The sequence below is a fragment of the Camarhynchus parvulus genome, unplaced genomic scaffold (genome assembly GCF_901933205.1).
Source record: "Camarhynchus parvulus unplaced genomic scaffold, STF_HiC, whole genome shotgun sequence".
Lineage (NCBI taxonomy): Eukaryota > Metazoa > Chordata > Aves > Passeriformes > Thraupidae > Camarhynchus > Camarhynchus parvulus.
Genome location: NW_022148303.1, coordinates 41,636 through 60,933, shown reverse-complemented (window position 1 = coordinate 60,933; position 19,298 = coordinate 41,636). Strand labels below are relative to the sequence as shown.

Here is a 19,298-nt window from a genome sequence, read left to right as displayed (position 1 = left end):
GGGTTGGGGTGGAATTGGGGGGGCAAGGGCGGCATTTGGGGGTCTGGGGGACCCCCAGTGAGGGGATGGTGCTGCGCATGCGCGGGTCCTCCCGCCCGCCAGGGGGCGCCGTTGCTCCCTCAGGGAGCCGCGCCTGCGCGCTCTAGCGCCCTCCTCTGCGCATGCGCACTCCAGTAGCTGGAGCTGCCGCGCCCCCTACGGCGGCCGTCAGGGCCCAAAAGCCGCGCTCCATAAACAAGCCTCAAAAAAGGCCTCAGCTCTCTCAAACAGTCCCAGAACAGCCTCAGCTCCCCTAAAATGTCCTCAAACATTCCCAGAAAACCCTCAGCTCCCGTAAAATGCCCTCAAACACCCTCAAACAGCCCCAGAACAGCCTCAGGCTTCGCTAAAGGAGCAGTAACTTCCCCCAAACCAGCCTAAACCCCAGAACAGCCTCCGACGCGGCTAAAGCCACAAATGCTCCAATGCTCCCAGCACGCTTCGAGCCGCTCTGAAACATCCTCGGCCTCTCCACGGCCCTTCCGACCCACAGGAGCCCCAAACAGGCCCCAGTTGTCCCCACATGCCCCTAAGGCCCCATAAACGTTTACATGAGATCGCTCCCCTCCATGTCCCCCTACGGCGGCCGGCGGGGCCAATTAAGGTCCGTATGCCTCCTCTCTACGGCGGCCGGAGAGGCCCAAAGTCCATCTGCTGCGCGCATGCGCAATAGCAATTCCCCGGTGAAGATGGCGGCATCCATGTTCCCTATTTCCGTACGGCGGCCAGCGCGGCCAAAAAGCCGCCGTGCCCTCTCTTCACCCCCTCATCCCGCGTTCCTACAGCGGCCAAAGGAATCCAAAACCTCCCTTTGTCCTCCCTTCAGCTCTCCCCCATCTACAGCTACGGCTGAGGCGCATAACAGCCTCCCGTCACTTTGCGCATGCGCCATAGTGGTCCCAGGGCGAAGATGGCGGCGCCCGCCCCACTCCCTCTCCCTACGGCAGCCAGTGAGACCCATAATTCACAACACAGCGCTGTACGCATGCGCATTACCCATCCCAGCGGGAAGATGGCGGCGCCCTCCGCTCCCTCCCTCCGTACGGCGGCCGGCGGGGGCTCCAAGCCCCGCCCCCAGGGGGCCCGGCGCATGCGCGACGCGGGGGGGGGGAAGATGGCGGCGTCCTCGCTGGAGCAGAAGCTGTCGCGGCTGGAGGCGAAGCTGAAGCAGGAGAACCGCGAGGCGCGGCGGAGAATCGACCTCAACCTCGACATCGGCCCCGCCCGCGCCCGCCCCAGTGAGCGGGGCCGGGGGGGCGGCAGGAGCGGCGCGGGGGGGCGGGGCGGCCGCGGGAGGCCGCGCTGGGAACGGGGGGAGGGAGCGGGGCCGTGAGGGAGAGCGGGGCGGGGGGGAGGGGGCTGGGGCGGCCGGGGCAGGTTTGGGGTGTTTGGGGGCAGGTTTGGGGTTTTGGGGGCAAATTTGGGGTGTTTGGGGGCAGGTTTAGGGACGTTTTGAGGAGTCCGGGGCAGGTTTGGGGTGTTTGGGGCAATTTGGGGGTGTTTGGGGCACTTTAGGAGCGCTTTGGGGCAGTTCTGGGTTTTGGGGGGTTTTGGGGCAGGTTTGGCGTGTTTGGGGCAGGTTTAGGGACATTTTGGGGTGTCTGAGGCAGGTTTGGGGTGTTTGGGGCAAGTTTGGGGTGTTTGTGGAAGGTTTGGGGTTTTGGGGACAATTTTGGGGTGTTTGGGGCAGGTTTAGGGACATTTTGGGGCAGTTCTGGGTCCTTAGGGGCGGTTTTGGGGTGTTTGGGGCAGTTTAGGAGCATTTGGGGGCAGTTTTAGGGGTTTTGGGGGTTTTGGGATAGTATTGGGGTGTTTGGGGCAGTTTTGGGGTGTATGTGGAAGGTTTGGGGTTTTGGGGACAATTTTTGGGTGTTTCGGGCAGTTTAGGAACGTTTTGGGGCAGTTTCAGGGGTTTGGGGGCGGTTTGAGGGGTTTGGGGGCAGTTTCAGGGGTTTTGGGGGCAGTTTCAGGGGTTTGGGGGCAGTTTCAGGGGTTTTGGGGCAGTTTCAGGGGTTTTAGGAACCATTTGGGGCAGTTCTGGGTTGTTTGGGGTGCTGGGGGCACTTCTGGGGTTGTGGGGCCGTTTTGGGGCATTTTGGGGTTCTTTGGGGGGGATCCCAGGCTGTTTTGGGGTTTTAAGGACAATTTAGGGGCTCTCAGGGGGGTTGGGAACATTTTGGGGCCATTTTGGGGCACTTTAGGGGTATTTGGGGCAGTTTTGGGACATTTTGGGGCATTTTTTGGCCATTTTGGGATGTTTGGGGCAGTTTGGGGATGTTTGGGGCACTTTAGAGCCGGTTTGGGGCACTTTTGGGACATTTTGGGGCAGTCCAGGCTGGTTTAGGGGGCTTTGGGGGTTTTTGGGGGGCATTTTGGGGTTCCCAGTGGGGGTTTGGGGGCTCTGGGGGGTTGGGATGGGATTTTTTGGGGGTTTCCCCTCAGTTGGCACCTCCAGGATCCCCCTCCAGGTAGGACCCCCCCAGGACCATTCCCAGCGCATTTTGGGGATTTTTTGGGGATTTTTTGGGGGATTTTTTGGGATTTTTTGGATTTTCCAGGCCAGGGGGAGCAGCCCCTCCCCTTCCTCCATTTCCCCTTCCCCTTTCCAAATTGCAGCTCATTTTTATCCCCCCAAATTTCAATTTTTCCCCCCAAAATTCATCCCTGACCTCCCCAATTTAATGGGATTTTTTCCCCCCCCCCAATTTAAATTCATTTCTTTGCCCCCAAATTTATTTTTCCCTCTGAATTTCGCTCTCGGTTTCATCTCTGTGCCTTCCCCAGGTTTAATTTCATTTAAATTTTATTTATATTCCTGTCCAATTTGAACTCATTTTTGTGCCCCAATTTCATTCCTGTCCCTCCAACTTCAGCTCAATTTCATTTTCCCCCAAATTTAAATTAATTTCAATTAAAGCTCATCCCCCCAATTTAATGAGTTCCCCCCAATTTAATGAATTTCCCCAGTTTAATGAAAATTCCCCCAATTTAAATCCATTTTCCTTCCTCTCAATTTAAATTCATTTTTTCATTTCAAATACATTTACATTTTTGCCCTGAATTGAAATTGTTCTGCCCCCAATTTCAATTCGTTTCCCCACGATTTAAATTAACATCTGCTTCATTTCCAACTTCAATTTATTTCTCTCAATCTAAATTCATTTCTCCTCCCCAATTTAAGTTTATTCCTTCCAATTTAAATCCATTTTTGCCCCAATTTTAAATTCATTTCCCCCAATTTAAATCCATTTTTTCCACCCAATTTAAATTCATTTCCCCCAATTTAAATCCTTTTCTGTCCCCCATTTATTTCCCCTAATTTCAATTCATTTCTGCTCCCCAATTTGAATTCATTTATGAACTCCCCCCACCCCCAATCCCTCCCTTTGGAATTTTTCTCTTTTTCTTTTTTTTTTTTTTTTTAATTATTTCTTTTTTTATTTTTTTTTTTCCCTCCATTTTTTGTTTCTTCCCCCCGTGCCCCTCCCCCATCTCCAGTCATCGTCATCACCCTTAGCCCCGCCCCGCTCCCGTCCCAGCGAGCAGGTACCGCCCCTCCCCCGTGCCTCAGTTTCCCCTTTGTGGCAGCTTTACCCCTCCCCCTCCCCATTTAACCCCTCCCCCCCGTGCCTCAGTTTCCCCTTTATGGCAACTTAACCCTCCCCAGTTTGGGGACCCCTCCCCATTTAACCCCTCCCTCCCCGTGCCTCAGTTTCCCCCTCGTGGCTGCTTTACCCCTCCCCCTCCCCATTTAACCCCCCCCCCCGTGCCTCAGTTTCCCCCTCATGGCAGCTTTACCCCCTCTAATTTGGGGACCCCTCCCCCATTTAACCCCTCCCTCCCCCAGCAGTTTCTTTGCCCCTCCCCCGGCTGTGGCATGGGTGACCCCCCGGCCCCTGCAGCATGCGGCCGGCACGGGAACCGGGAAACGGGGAAATTGGGGAGAAAATTGAGGAGAAAATGGGGAGAAAACGGGGAAATTGGGAGGAATGGGAAAATTGGGGAATGGGGAAATAGGGTGGGGGGAAATGGGGGGAATGGGAAAATTGGGGGGGAAATGGGAAATTGAGGAGAAAATGGGGAGAAAACGGGAAAATTGGGGGAAAACGGGAAATCAGGGGGAAATGGGAAAATTGGGGAGGAAATGGGAAAATAGGGGAATGGGAAAAATTGGGGAGGAAAACAGGAAAATTGAGGAGAAAATGGGGGGAAATGGGAAAATTGAGGAGGAAAACAAGAAAATGGGAAAATTGGGGAGGAAAACAGGAAAGTTGAGGAGAAAATGGGGGGAAATGGGGAAATGTTGGGGGAAATGGGAAAACTGAGGAAGAAATGGGGGAAATCAGGGGAAATGGGAAAATTGGGGAGGAAAATGGGAAAATTGAGGGAATGGGAAGAATTGGGGGGAATTGAGGGGAAAATGGGAAAAACTGGGGAGGAAAACGGGAAAATTGAGGAGAAAATGGGGGGAAATGGGGAAATTGGAGGGGAAATGGGGAAAATGAGAAATTTGGGGAAAAATGGGAAAAATGGGGGAAAATTGGGGGAAGTGGGAAAATTGGGGGGCAATTGGGGGGAAATGGGGAAGTTGGGGGAAATGGGAAAACTGGGGGAATTGAGGGGAAATGGGAAAATTGGGGGAAAATGGGGAAGAATTTGGAAAAATGGGGGAAATTGGGAGGGAAATGTGAAATGGGGGAAATGGGGAGAAATGGGGGGAAATTGTGGGGAAAATGGGGAAAACAGAGAAATGGGGGAGAAAATGGGGGGAAAATGGGGAAAATTTGGAAAAACTGGAGGCAAATTAGGAAAATTGGGGGAAATATGGAAAAATTGGGGAAAATGGGGGAAAATTGGGGAAAACGGGGGGGATGGGGTAAAATGGGAAAAAAATTGGGGAAATTTGGGGAAATTGGAAAAATGGGGAAATTGGGGGCAAGGGGAAAAATTGGAGGAAAATCTGGAAAATGGGGGGAATGGGGGGAAAATTGGGGGGGAAATGGGAAAATTGGGGGGGAAACCAGGAAAAATGGGGGGATGGGGGAAAAACGGGAAATTTGGGAAAGTGGGGGAAAAATGGGGGAGAATGGGGAAAAAATTGGGAAAAACTGTGAGTGAAATGGGGAAAATTTGGGGCAAAATGGGGAAAATTGGGGAGAAAATGGGGAAAATTTGGAAAAATTGGGAGGAAAAACAGGGAGGAAATGGGGAAAAATTGGGGGAAAATTTGGAAAAAACGGGGGAAATGGGGGAAGATTGGGAGGAAAATGTGGAGGGAATGGGGAAAAAATGGGAGGAATTGGGAAAACAGGGAAATGGGAAGGAAATTGGGGAAAAAGGGAGGAAATTGGGGAAAAAGTGGGAAATAGGGGGGAAATGGGGGGAAATTGAGAAAAATGGGTTGGAAAATTGGGGGAAATGGGGAAAATTTGGTGGAAATGGGGAAAAATTGGGAGGAATGGGGGAAAATGGGGGGAAATAGGGAAAAATGGGGCAGGAGGGGGAGCTGGGAATGGTGGAAATTGGGGGGAGAGGGAAATGGAATGGGAAGGGGGAAAATGGAGGGAAATAGGAAATGGGAAAAAATGAATGGGAAAAAAAGAGGAGAAGTGGGGAAGGAATGGGGGAAATGGAGAAATGGGGCAGAATGGGGGAAATGGGGAAAAATTGGGGGGAATTGCAGGGAAATGAGGCCGGGAGGGGAAAAATGGGGTGAGAACTGGGGAAACGGGGCAGGAAACTGCAAAAAGAGGAGGAAAAGGGGAAATGGGTCCCATTTTTGGGGTTCTGACACGCCCCCCACCAGTTTTGGGGTTCCTGGCACCTCCATTCTCTATTTTTGTGTTCCTGGCACGGCCGTGCTCACTTTTGGGGTTCCTCTTGGGTGGTTTTGTCTGCCCCATCCCGCTTTTGGGGTTCCTGACCAGTTTCTCTCTCCCCCCACATGGATTTTGGGGTCCTTGCAGTGTTTCCCCTGATTTTGGGAGTTCTCTCCCCATTTTTGGAGTTCTCTCCCCACTTTTGGGGTCCCTGATCCTTCTCTCTCCGTTTTTAGGGTTCTCTCCCCACATTTGGGGTTCTCTCCTCATTTTGGGGCTCTCTCCTCCATTTTTTGAGTTTTCTGCCCAAATTTTGGGGTTCTGTCTCTCTCCATCTTTGATGATCTCTCCCCATTTTTAGGTTTCTTTCCCCATTTTTTGAGTTCTCCCTGTTTTTGGGGTTCTCCGCCCATTTCTGGGGTTCTCCCCCCGTTTTTGGGTTTCTCGCTCTGTTTCTGAGGTTCTCCCCCATTTCTGGGGTTCTTTCCCTGTTTTTGGGTTTCTCTCCCCATTTTTGGGGTTCTCCCCCCATTTTTGGGTTTCTCCCCCTCATTTTTGGGTTTCTCTCCCCATTTTTGGGTTTCTCCCCCCATTTTTGAAGTTCTACCCCCGTTTTTGGGTTTCTCTCCCTGTTTCTGGGCTTCTCCCCCCGGTTTTTGGGTTTCTCTCACCATTTCTGGGTTCTCTCCCGATTTTTGGTGTTCTCTCTCTCCCCATTTTTAGGTTTTGCTCCCTATTTTTGGGGTTCTCTCTCCATTTTGGGGGTTTTCTCCCTGTTTTTGGGGTTTCTCTCCCCATTTCTGGATTTCTCTCCCTATTTTTGATTTTCTCTCCCCGTTTCTGGGGTTCTCTCCCCTTTTTGGGGTTTCTCCTCCCATTTTTGGGTTTTCCCCATTTTGGGGGTTCTCTCCCCATTTTTGGGGTTCTCTCTCAATTTTTGGGGTTCTCCCCCTGTTTTTGGGTTTCTCCTCCCAATTTTGGGTTTCTCTCCCCATTTTTGGGGTTCTTTCCCATTTTTAGGCTTTCCCCCCGTGTTTTTGGGTTTCTCTCCCCATTTTTCAGGTTCTCTCCCCATTTGGGTGTTTCTCCCCCCCTTTTTGGTGTTTCTCTCCCCATTTCTGGGTTTCTCTCCCCATTTTTGGGGTTTCTCTCCCCATTTTTCGGTTCCCCCCGTTTCTGTTCTCCCCTTTTTTGGGGTTCTTTCCCCATTTTTAGGCTTCCCCCCCCCATTTTTGGGGTTCTCTCCCCAGTTTTGGGTTTCTCCACCATTTTTGGGTTTCTCCCCATTTTTAGGCTTCTCCCCCCATTTTTGGGTTTCTCCCCCCATTTTTGGGTTTCTCTCCCCATTTCTGGGTTTCTCTCCCCATTTTTGGGTTTCTCCCCATTTTTGCGGTTTCTCCCCATTTTTGGGTTTCTCTCCCCATTTTTGGGTTTCTCTCCCAGGTGGGTTTCTCCCCCATTTTTGGGTTTCTCTGCCCATTTTTGGGTTTCTCTCCCCGTTTTTGGGTTTCTCTCCCCTGTTTTGGGGTTCCCTGACTTTTGGCTTTTGTCCCCCCAGCCCTGCAGCTCCCCCTGCAGCTGCCCCTGGTGAGCGAAGGGGGCCGGGGGGGGCCCCCCGAGAGCCCCCAGCCCGCGCCCCCCCCCCGGCCCCGGCAGATGCTGGGGCTGCCCCCGCCCCCGTTCCTGGTGCCGCGCAGCCTGGAGAGGTGAGGCCACGCCCCCGAGCCCTCATTGGCTGATGGGATGGAGCCTGGGAGCTGATTGGCTGACTGGCAAGAGCCTGGAAGCTGATTGGGCAGAGCCTGGGTGCTGATTGGCCAATGGGGCAGAGCCTGGGAACTGATTGGCTAGTTGGGGAGAGGTTGGATGCTGATTGGGGAGAGCTTTGGTGCTGATTGGCTGGTTTGGGAGAGCCTGGAAGCTGATTGGCTGATTGGGGACAGCCTGGAAGCTGACTGGGGAGAGCCTGGAAGCTGATTGGCTGGTTTGGGAGAGCCTGGGTGCTGATTGGCCCATTGGGGAGAGCCTGGGAGCTGATTGGCCAGTGGGGGAGAGCCTGGGAACTGATTGGCCAGAGGTTTGGGGAGGTCCTGTGCTCTGATTGGCCAGAGGTCCAGGAGAATCAAAGCTCGATTGGACGGAAGTCCAGGGGAATCTTGTGCCCTGATTGGCCAGCAGGCTCATGTTTGCCAGAGGAGGGGCATGCATTCTGATTGGCTAGAGGTCTGTGGAGATCCTGTGCTCTGATTGGCCAGAGTTCTGGAGAGATCCTGTGCTCTGATTGGCCCACAGATGGTCGCATGCTCTGATTGCCTTGGGGAGGGTCGTGTGTTCTGATTGGCCTGAGGCTTGAGAGATCCTGTGCTCTGATTGGCCAGAGATTCTGAGAGATCCTGTGCCCTGATTGGCCAGAGATCGGGGGGGGGATTCCATGTTCTGATTGGGTAGAATTCTAGGGTGATAACGTGAGCTGATTGGCCGAGCAGAAGGCTTGTGCTGATTGGCTGGGTGGATGAGAGTCTGCAGGTGGTGATTGGCCAGAGATTCTGAGAGATCCTGCACTCTGATTGGCCAGAGATCCAAGGGGACGTGTGCTCTGATTGGCTGGCCAGGAGGGTTTGCGCAGCGATTGGTCGGATGTTCAGGAGCCTGTGGGTGCTGATTGGCTGCTGCTCTGAGGGCTTGTAGGCCCTGATTGGCCAGAGCTCGGGGAGTGGTGTGTTCTCATTGGCCAGAGCTTTGGGGTGATCTTGAACCGTGATTGGCTGGAGCAGAGCTTGCAGCTGCTGATTGGTTGATGGGTCAGACGATCCCAGTTGCTGATTGGCCTGGTGGGCGGGACAGCTGTGTGCTCGTTGGCCAGCAGTGCGAGAGCTCCTTGCATTTTGATTGGTCAGCTGACCAGGAGCCCCTGGGTGCTGATTGGCCAGGCAGGCGGGATTTCCTGTCCTGCGATTGGCCAGAGCTGTGATTCCCTGTGTGCTGATTGGCCGGGCTTCCCCATGCCTTGACCTGATTGGCTGGACTCTCCCTGTGCCCTCAGCTGATTGGCGTCTTCCCATGCCTGACCTGATTGGTCCTGTTTGAGCTGATTGGCTGGGCTCTCCCTGTGCCCTCAGCTGATTGACCGGACTTTCCCCATGCCCTGACCTGATTGGTTGGGCTCTCCCTGTGCGCTGAGCTGATTGGCTGAACTCTCCCGTTTCCTCCGTAGCATTGAGATCGACCAGAAGCTGCAGGAGATCATGAAACAGACGGGGTACCTGACCGTGGGGGGCCAGGTGAGAATGAGGGGTTACCTGAGCATGGGGGGGACAGGTGAGGGGGGAGGTGAGGGGGAAGCAGGTGAGGATGGTGGGGACACGTGGGCACAGTGAGGGGCCCAGGTGAGCATGGTGGGGGGGAGAGGTTACCTGGCTCTGGGGGGGTTACCTGTCCGTGGGGGACACAGGTGAGGATCAAGGGGGGTTACCTGGCCATGGGAGGGGTTACCTGGCCGTGGGGCCCCAGGTGAGCCCGGGGCTGTCCCAGGTGGGCCCTGACCCCCCCCCTTCCCCCCAGCGGTACCAGGCCGAGATCAATGACCTGGAGAACCTGGGCGAGATCGGCAGCGGCACCTGCGGGCAGGTGTGGAAGATGCGATTCCGCAAGACCGGGCACGTCATCGCCGTCAAGGTGCGCACGGGGCTGGGACACCTGTGAGCACAGTGACACCTGTGACCCCGGTGAATGTGAAGTAATGTGACCCAGTGACACCTGTGACCTGCTGGGTGACACCTTGACCCCAGTGACACCTGTGACCCCAGTGACACCTGTACCCCGGTGACACTGTGAGGGTGACACCTGTGACCCCGGTGACACCTGTGACCTCCTGGGTGACACCTGTGACCCCCTGGGTGACACCTGTGACCCCCGGTGACACCTGTGACCCCAGTGACACCTGTGACCCCTGGGTGACACCTGTGACCTGCTGGGTGACACCTGTGACCCCAGTGACACCTGTGACCTCAGTGACACCTGTGACCCCCGGTGACACCTGTGACCTCCTGGGTGACACCTGTGACCCCAGTGACACCTGTGACCCCAGTGACACCTGTGACCTCCTGGGTGACACCTGTGACCCCGGTGACACCTGTGACCCCAGTGACACCTGTGACCCCCGGTGACACCTGTGACCCCAGTGACACCTGTGACCTCCTGGGTGACACCTGTGACCCCAGTGACACCTGTGACCCCTGATGACACCTGTGACCCCAGTGACACCTGTGACCCCTGGGTGACACCTGTGACCTGCTGGGTGACACCTGTGACCTGCTGGGTGACACCTGTGACCTCAGTGACACCTGTGACCTCAGTGACACCTGTGACCCCCGGTGACACTGTGACCTCCTGGGTGACACCTGTGACCCCAGTGACACCTGTGACCTCAGTGACACCTGTGACCCCAGTGACACCTGTGACCTCCTGGGTGGCACCTGTGACCCCAGTGACACCTGTGACCCCCTGTGTGACCCCTGGTGACACCTGTGACCCCTGATGACACCTGTGACCCCCTGGGTGACCCCCAGTGACACCTGTGACCCCCTGTGTGACCCCTGGTGACACCTGTGAACCCTGATGACACCTGTGACCCCCTGGGTGACCCCCAGTGACACCTGTGACCCCCTGTGTGACCCCTGGTGACACCTGTCCCCCCCGTCCCCATTGCAGCAAATGCGTCGCTCGGGGAACCGCGAGGAGAACAAGCGGATCCTGATGGACCTGGACGTGGTGCTCAAGAGCCACGACTGCCCCTACATCGTGCAGTGCTCCGGCACCTTCATCACCAACGTGGGTACCTGGGCACACCTGGGGGCACCTGGGCACACCTGGGCACACCTGGGGGCACATGGGGCTGTGGGTATCACCCCTGCATCGTGCAGTGCTCGCACCTTCATCACCAACGTGTACTGGGCACACCTGGGCCTGGGCACACCGGGCACATGGGTGTGGGTATCACTACATCGTGCGCACCCCATCACCAACGTTACTGGCACACCTGGGGGTAACACACGCACACCGCACTGGGACTGGGGGCACACCTGGGCACCCTGGCACACCTGGGGGCACTGGGGCTGTGGGTATCACCCTACATCGTGCAGTGCTTGGCACCTCCATCACCAATGTGGGTACCTGGGGGAGACACCTGGGCACACCTGGGCACACCTGGGGGCACCTGGGGGCACATGGGGCTGTGGGTATCACCCCTACATCGTGCAGTGCTTTGGCACCTCCATCACCAACGTGGGTACCTGGGGGCACCTGGGCACACCTGGGGGGCTGGCGGGGGGGTCTGGATCCATCCATGGGCCCCCCAGTGCTGCTCCCAGTGCCCCCAGTACACCCAGTGCTCCCAGTCCCTCCCAGTGCCCCCAGTACACCCAGTGCCCCCCCAGTGCCCCCCCCGGTACCCCACAGTACACTCAGTGCTCCCGTCCCTCCCAGTGCTCCCAGTGCCCCCCCAGTCCCCCCAGTACCCCCCAGTCCCTCCCAGTGCCTCCCCGTGCCCCCAGCTCACGCGCTCCCTCCCCAGACCGACGTGTTCATCGCCATGGAGCTCATGGGCACCTGCGCCGAGAAACTCAAGAAGAGAATCCAGGGCCCCATCCCCGGGCGCATCCTGGGCAAGATGACGGTGGCAGTGAGTGACAGCAGGGACACTGGGGACACTGGGGGACACTGGGGACACTGGGGACACGCAGGGTGGCTCTGGGGTTCTGGGCAGGATGACGGTGGCAGTGAGTGACAGCGCAGGGGACAGTGGGGACACTGAGGGACAATGGGGGCACTGGGAGCATTGGGGACATCTGGGGGGATTGGAGACACCGGGGACACTGGGGACACCTGGAGCCTTGGGGACACTGGGGACAACAGGGACAGGGGGACACTGGGGACAATGGGGGCACTGGGGACATGGAGGACACGCAGGGTGGCTCTGGGGTTCTGGGCAGGATGACAGTGGCAGTGAGTGGCACTGGGGACAGTTTAGGTGCTGGGGACACCGGGGACAGGCAGGGGGGTCCTGGCGTCCTGTGCAGGATGGTGCTGATGGTGAGGGACACTGGGGACACTGGGGACAGGCAGGGGGTGCCCCATTCCCGAGTGGGCGGGGGGTGACAGTGAGCAGGGTGGTGGTGGCACGGAGGTGACACCTGGGGACTGTCACTGCTCTACCTGAGGGAGACACACGGGGTGACCCACAGGGGACACTGGGGACAGGGGGTGCTCTGGGCAGGGTGATGGTGGCAGTGAGCATGGTGATGATGGCACAGAGGTGACACTGGGGACAATCCTGTCCCGCAGATCGTGAAGGCGCTGCTGTACCTGAAGGAGAAGCACGGCGTGATCCACAGGGATGTCAAACCCTCCAACATCCTGCTGGACGAGCGGGGCCAGATCAAACTCTGCGACTTCGGCATCAGCGGCCGCCTGGTGGACTCCAAGGCCAAGACCCGGAGCGCGGGCTGTGCGGCCTACATGGCGGTGAGGGGACATGGGGACAGGGTTAGGGACACTGGGGACATGGGGACATCCCCTGGGACACTGGGGACACGGGGACAGCCTTTAGAGTGCGGGGTGTGCGGCCTACATGGTGGTGAGGGGACATGGGGGACACTGGGGGGTGAAATGGGGACACTGGGGACATGGGGACACTGGGGACATTGGGGACATTGTGGGGGGCATTGGGGACACTGGGGACGTGGGGAGCATAGGGGACATGGGGACATTGAGGGGACATTGGGAACATTGGGGGGACACTGGGGACATTGGGGGGATTTTGGGGACATTGGGGGGACACTGGGGACATGCCCCAGCCCCAGTGGCCTTAGGGGGGATCAGGGGGTGTTGGGTCTCCAGGATTGGGGGGGCTGCACCCCGGCCGTGGGGGGACCCCAGGTTTGGGGGTGCTGGGGATCCCCCGAGGTTTGGGGTTCTGGGTGCTTGGGGGTTCCCAGGTTTGGGGTTTCAGGGGTTCCAGGTTTGGGGTCTGGGAGTTCCCCAGCTTTGGGGTCTGGGAGTTCCCAGGTTTGGGGTTCTGGGTGTTCTGGGGTTCCCATGTTTGGGGTTTGGGGTCCTGGGGCCCTGCCCCCCCCCCGGGCCCCCAACGCTGCCCCTCCCGAGTCCGCACGTTCGGGCCCCCGAGCCCACCAAGCCCCTTCCCACGACATCCGGCCGTTTGTGGGCCTCGGCATCTCCTGGTGAGTGCTGTCCCCAGGGTGTCACCACAGTGTCACCACAGTGTCACCACAGTGTCCCCAGGGTCCCTCGGCATCTCCCTGGTGAGTGCTGTCCCCAGGGTGTCACCACAGTGTCACCACAGTGTCCCCAGGGTCACCCAGCATCTCCCTGGTGAGTGCTGTCCCCAGGGTGTCACCACAGTGTCACCACAGTGTCCCCAGGGTCACCCAGCATCTCCCTGGTGAGTGCTGTCCCCAGGGTGTCCCCAGGGTCCCGGAATGTCACCCAGGGTCACCCAGCGTCCCTCGGCATCTCCCTGGTGAGTGCTGTCCCCAGGGTGTCACCACAGTGTACCAGTGTCCCCAGGGTCACCCAGCGTCCCTCGGCATCTCCCTGGTGAGTGCTGTCCCCAGAGTGTCCCCAGGGTCCCGGAATGTCACCCAGGGTCACCCAGCGTCCCTTGGCATCTCCCTGATGAGCAGCTGTCCCCAGAGTGTCACCAGAGTGTCCCCAGGATCACCCAAGGATACCTAAAGTGTCCCCAGATGTCACCCAGCGTCTCCCAGGGTCCCTGAACATCACCCAGGGTCCCCAGAGCGTCCCCGACCCACGCCAGTGTCCCCAGAGTGTCACCGAGCTGTCCCCAAAGTGTCCCCACGTCCCTGCGACACCTGTCACCTGTCCCTGGCACAGCTGTCACACCTGTGTGTGTGTGTCACACCTGTCACCTGTCCCTGGCACAGCTGTCACACCTGTGTCACACCTGTCACACTTGTGTCACACCTGTCACCTGTCCCTGGCACAGCTGTCACACCTGTGTCACACCTATCACACCTGTGTCACACCTGTGTCACACCTGTCACACCCGTGTGTGTCACACCCGTGTCACACCTGTCCCCAGGTGGAGCTGGCCACGGGGCAGTTCCTGTACCAGAACTGCTGTCCCTGTGTGTGTCACACCTGTCACACCTGTGTGTGTCACCTGTCACACCTGTGTCACACCCGTGTGTGTGTCACACCCGTGTGTGTCACACCCATGTCACACCTGTGTGTGTCACACCTGTCCCAGGTGGAGCTGGCCACGGGGCAGTTCCCGTACCAGAACTTAATTCCTGTGGTGGTGACCAAGGTGCTGCAAGAGGATCGAGGTGCTGCCCAGGAGGATCCGCCCCTGCTGCCCCCGGCCATGGGCTTCTCCGGGGACTTCCAGGCCTTCGTCCGAGACTGGTGGGGGGGACAGCGGGGGACAGCGGGGGGGACATGGGGACACGCAGGGACATGGGGGGGACACAGGGGACACAGGGACATGGGAACACACTGGGGACATGGGGACACAGGGGACGTGGGGACACGCAGAGACATGGGGGGGACAGCGGGGGACACTGGGGGGACACGGAGAGCAGGGGGGACATGGGGGCGGGGACATGGGGGTGACATGGGGACACACTGGGGACATGGGGACACACTGGGGACATGGGGACACAGGTGACATAGAGACATGTAGAGACATGGGAGGGACACGGGGCACATGAGGACATGGGGACACACAGGGGACATGGGGACACACAGGGGACATGGGGACACATTGGGGACACAGGGGACATGGGAACATGGCAGGCCACAGGGGACATGGGGGACACATGGGGACATCGGGGGACATGGGGCGGGACACAGGGGACATGGGGAACACACAGGGGACAAGGGGACATGGGGGACATGGGGACACACAGGGGACATGGGGACACGGGAACTGGCGGGGACATGGGGACACACAGGGACATGGGGACATGGGAACATGGCAGGGCACAGGGGACATGGGGACACACAGGGACGTGGGGGGGCCACGGGGAACATGGGAGGGACAGAGCCCCGAGGGTCCCCAAGGTGCCACCCCCCCTTCCCAGGGGAGCTCCAGGCCTTTGTCTGAGACCGGTGGGGGACACTGGGGACCGGGGGGGACACTGGGGACAGGGGGGGACACTGGGGACATGGAGGGGGGGGCACTGGGGACATGGAGGGACAGGGGGACATGGTGGGGACAAGGGGCACTGGGGACAGGGGGACATGGTGGGGACAAGGGGCACTGGGGACAGGGGGACACTGGGGAAGGGGGGACAGGGGGGACATGGTGGGGACGGAGGCACTGGGGACATGGAGGGGACGGGGGGGGACAATGGGGACAGGGGGGGACATGGGGACGTGGCCCGAGGGTCCCAGAGGTGCTCAGCTCCCGTCCCCTCCCCCAGCCTCACCAAGGACCACAGGAAGAGACCAAAGTACAACAAGTTACTGGTGAGTGCCACTGTCCCCTGCCATTGTCACCTGCCATTGTCACACCTGCCACTGTCACCTGCCGTTGTCACCTGGCGTTGTCACACCTGCCACTGTCACCTGCCACTGTCACCTGCCGTTGTCACCTGGCGTTGTCACCTGCCACTGTCCCCTGCCATTGTCACACCTGCCACTGTCACCTGCCATTGTCACCTGGCGTTGTCACCTGGCGTTGTCACCTGCCATTGTCACGCGTGTCACGCCACTGTCCCCTGCCATTGTCACACCTGCCACTGTCCCCTGCCATTGTCACCTGGCGTGTCACCTGCCGTTGTCACCTGCCATTGTCACCTGGCGCTGTCACACCTGCCATTGTCACACCTGCCACTGTCACCTGGCATTGTCACACCTGGCAATGTCACACCTGCCACTGTCACCTGCCACTGTCACCTGCCATTGTCGCACCTGTTACCCGTCAGTTGTCACTGTCACACCTGTCGTCTGTTACTGTCACATCACCTGTCACACCTGTCACCTATCATTGTTACCTGTCATTGTCATTGTCACACCTGTCACTGTCACACCTGTCAGTGTCACACCTATTACCTGTCACTGTCACTGTCACACCTGTCACACCTGTCACTGTCAGTGCCTCACCTGCCATACCTGTCACCTGTCCCATCACACCTGTCTCTTCCCCTGTCCCCTGGGGCCACCTCCCCATCACGGCTGTCACCAGAGCCATGGCCCCCCCCGTCCCCTGTGTCCCCAAGGGCCGCGTGTGTCACCTGTGGGGGCACGTGCACGATGTCACCATCCCTGGGGGTCCCCACGTCCCTGTCACCTCCCCTACGTGTCTGCAGCTGTGTCCCCGTGTCCCCAAGGCCACATCCGTGTCCCATGTCCCCGTCCCCACCTTGTCCTCACCCTTGGTGCTTTGTCCCCGTGTCCCCAAGCTTTGTCCTCCATGTCCAGTGTGGTCCCCTTGTGCTCATATTCCCCAGTGTCCTGGTGTCCCCATGTCCCCAATGTCCCTGATGTCCTGTGCTGTCCCCGTGTCCCTGGCTGTCCCCCCATGTCCTTGCTGTCCCTTGCTGTCCCCAATGTCCCCATGTCCCTAATGTCCCCACTGTCCCCTGATGTCCCCATGTCCCCACATCCCTGCTGTCCCCATGTCCCCCACTGTCCCCTGTATCCCTGATGTCCCCAGTCAATGCCCTACTGTCCCCTGATGTCCCCAAGTCCCAAATGTCCCTAATGTCTCCTGCTGTCCCTGCTGTCCCCGATGTCCCCATGTCACGTCACTGCTGTCCCCCATGTCCCCGCTGTCCCCAATGTCCCCATGTTCAATGTCCCTGATGTCCCCCTGTCCCCACTATCCCTGATGTCCCCATGTCCCCCCTGTCCCGTGTCCCCAATGTCCCCATGTTCCAAATATCCCTAATGTCCCCACTGTCCCCACTGTCCCCACTGTCCCCCTGTCCCCAATGTCCCCGCTGTCCCCGACGTCCCCATGTCCCTGATGTCCCCAGTGTCCCCCATGTCCCCATGTCCCCACAGGAGCACACCTTCATCAAGCGCTACGAGACGCTCGAGGTGGACGTGGCCACCTGGTTCAAGGACGTGATGGCCCGGACAGAGTCCCCGCGCCCGGGGGGTGGCCTGGGCCACCACCTGCCCTTCTTCACCAGGTAGCGCCCGCCCGGCGCCACCACGCCCGGCAGGGGACACCGGGGACAGCCCTGGGACACCGGGGACAGCCGGGCCACCTCCGGGAACAGGGACAGCCCTGGGACACTGCCTGGTGCCACCACGCCCGGCAGGGGACACCGGGGACAGCTGGGACATTCCCTGTGACGCACCAGGGACAGCCAGGACAGCCCTGGGACAGGGACACCTGTGACACCCACTGGGGGTGGTGACACCTGTGCCACCCCCCTGTGCCACCCTCCTGTGACACTCAGCGTGACGGTGACACTTCTGCGGCCACCACAGCCCCAGCCTGGCCTGGAGTGTCCCCAGTGTGTCCCCAGTGTGTCCCCAGTGTGTCCCTGCCATCCCAGCTGTCCCCTCCCACCGTCCCCACCTTGCCGAGGCCAGGGGACACGCCTGTCCCCTCTGTGTCCCCCTGGCCGTGCCTCACAGGGTCCCCACACAGGACTGGGGACGGGACGGGCAGGTGGCACCGAGGGTGTGAACTCTGGGAGGTGACACTCGGAGGTGACACTCGGAGGTGACACTTCGGAGGTGACACTTGGAGGTGACACTCTGGGAGGTGGCCCAGGGACACGGACATGGCTGGGGGATGTGACACGGGTGTGACGCCGGGGCCTGGGGATGTGACACTCGGCCCCAAGGGGACATTGAAGGGACACGGAGGTGGCACCAGGACGTGGGGATGTGGCACGGAGATGGCGCAGGAACGTGGGACAGGGGACAGCGTGGAGAGCCAGCATGGGGATGTGACAGCGAGGGACAGCAAGGGACACAGAAGGATGGCACAGAGATGGCACCGGGACATGACACAAGGATGGTACCAGGACGTGACACGGGGACACAGGACAGAGATGGCACCGGGAAGTGACACGGGACACAGGAATGGCACCAGGATGGCACTGGGAAGTGACACAGGACAGAGATGGCACCAGGATGGCACAGGACAGGGGTGGCACCAGGAAGTGACACGGGGACACAGGACAGAGGTGGCACTGGGAAGTGACACAGGGACACAGGAATGGCACCAAGATGGCACCATGGCACCGGGAAGTGACACAGGACAGAGATGGCATCGGGAAGTGGCACAGGGACACAGGAATGGCACCAGGAAGTGACGCAGGACAGAGACGTCCCCAGGCTGTGACAATGGGGACATGGCACTGAAGGACATGGAGTGGTGGCCTGGGGACACGGACATGTCACAGACGTGACATCACAGGGCCCAGTCCCGAGATGTGACACCAGAGATGTGACACCGTGATGTGACACCGGGGACGCCGTGATGTGACAGCAAGGGTGTGACACCAGGGACACGGCCCAGGGCTGTGACACCGCAATGTGACACCTGGGATGTGACATCAGGATGTGACACCGGGATGTGACACCAAGGATGTGACATCGGGATGTGACACTGGGGACACAGCCCAGGGCTGTGACACCGCGATGTGACACCAAGGATGTGACATCAGGATGTGACACCGCGATGTGACACCAAGGATGTGACACCAAGGATGTGACACCGCGATGTGACACCAAGGATGTGACATCAGGATGTGACACCGCGATGTGACACCAAGGATGTGACATCAGGATGTAACACCGGGGATGTGACACCGCGATGTGACACTGGGATGTGACACTGGCGACACGGCCCAGGGCTGTGACACCAAGGATGTGACACCAAGGATGTGACACCGCGATGTGACACTGGGATGTGACATCAGGATGTGACACCAAGGATGTGACACCAAGGATGTGGCACCGCGATGTGACACTGGGATGTGACACTGGGGACACGGCCCGGGGTGGCCCCGGTGGCGGGGCCGTGGTGGCACGGTGACAATCAGGGCCGGGCCGTGTCCCCGCCGTGTCCCCGCTGTCCCCAAGGCCAGCAGGTGCAGTTTTAGTGCATTGGGGGCGCGGGCGGCGCCGCCCCCCCTCACCCTCATTAATTATTATTATTATTAATTATTATTAATTATTATTATTATTATAAATGCGCATGTGGAACCCGAGGGGCCGCGTCGGCGTCAGGCTCTGGGGACACTGGGGGACATTGGGGACACTGGGGGACGTTGGGGACAGTGGGGACATGGGGAAATCTGGGGGGACATTGGGAGATGGGGTCACGGGGACATTGGGATGGGGAGAGGGGACACTGGGGGACATTGGGGACACTGGGATGGCGAGGGGGGACTTGGGGACATGGGGAAGCACAGGGGGACATTGGGAAAG

General features: G+C 58.8%; 1 protein-coding gene across 1 annotated transcript; it reads left to right on the top strand.

The window, feature by feature from the left end:
* Positions 1-1,143: 1,143 nt before the first annotated feature.
* MAP2K7 (mitogen-activated protein kinase kinase 7) lies at positions 1,144-18,094 on the top strand. The gene is made up of 12 exons (XM_030970237.1): positions 1,144-1,277; positions 3,538-3,585; positions 7,417-7,564; positions 9,073-9,139; positions 9,420-9,533; positions 10,569-10,688; positions 11,431-11,538; positions 12,201-12,380; positions 13,127-13,177; positions 14,146-14,303; positions 15,323-15,368; positions 16,908-18,094. Exons 1-12 carry the CDS (start codon positions 1,154-1,156, stop codon positions 17,040-17,042), a joined length of 1,299 nt encoding a protein of 432 aa, XP_030826097.1. The 5' UTR covers positions 1,144-1,153; the 3' UTR covers positions 17,043-18,094.
* Positions 18,095-19,298: the final 1,204 nt, after the last annotated feature.

Coding starts and splice junctions, on each gene's coding strand:
- MAP2K7 (XM_030970237.1), top strand. CDS start 1,154: ATGGCGGCGTCCTCGCTGGAGCAGAAGCTGTCGCGGCTGGAGGCGAAG. Junction 7,565..9,072: donor GTGCCGCGCAGCCTGGAGAG/GTGAGGCCACGC, acceptor TTTCCTCCGTAG/CATTGAGATCGACCAGAAGC. Junction 15,369..16,907: donor CAAAGTACAACAAGTTACTG/GTGAGTGCCACT, acceptor ATGTCCCCACAG/GAGCACACCTTCATCAAGCG.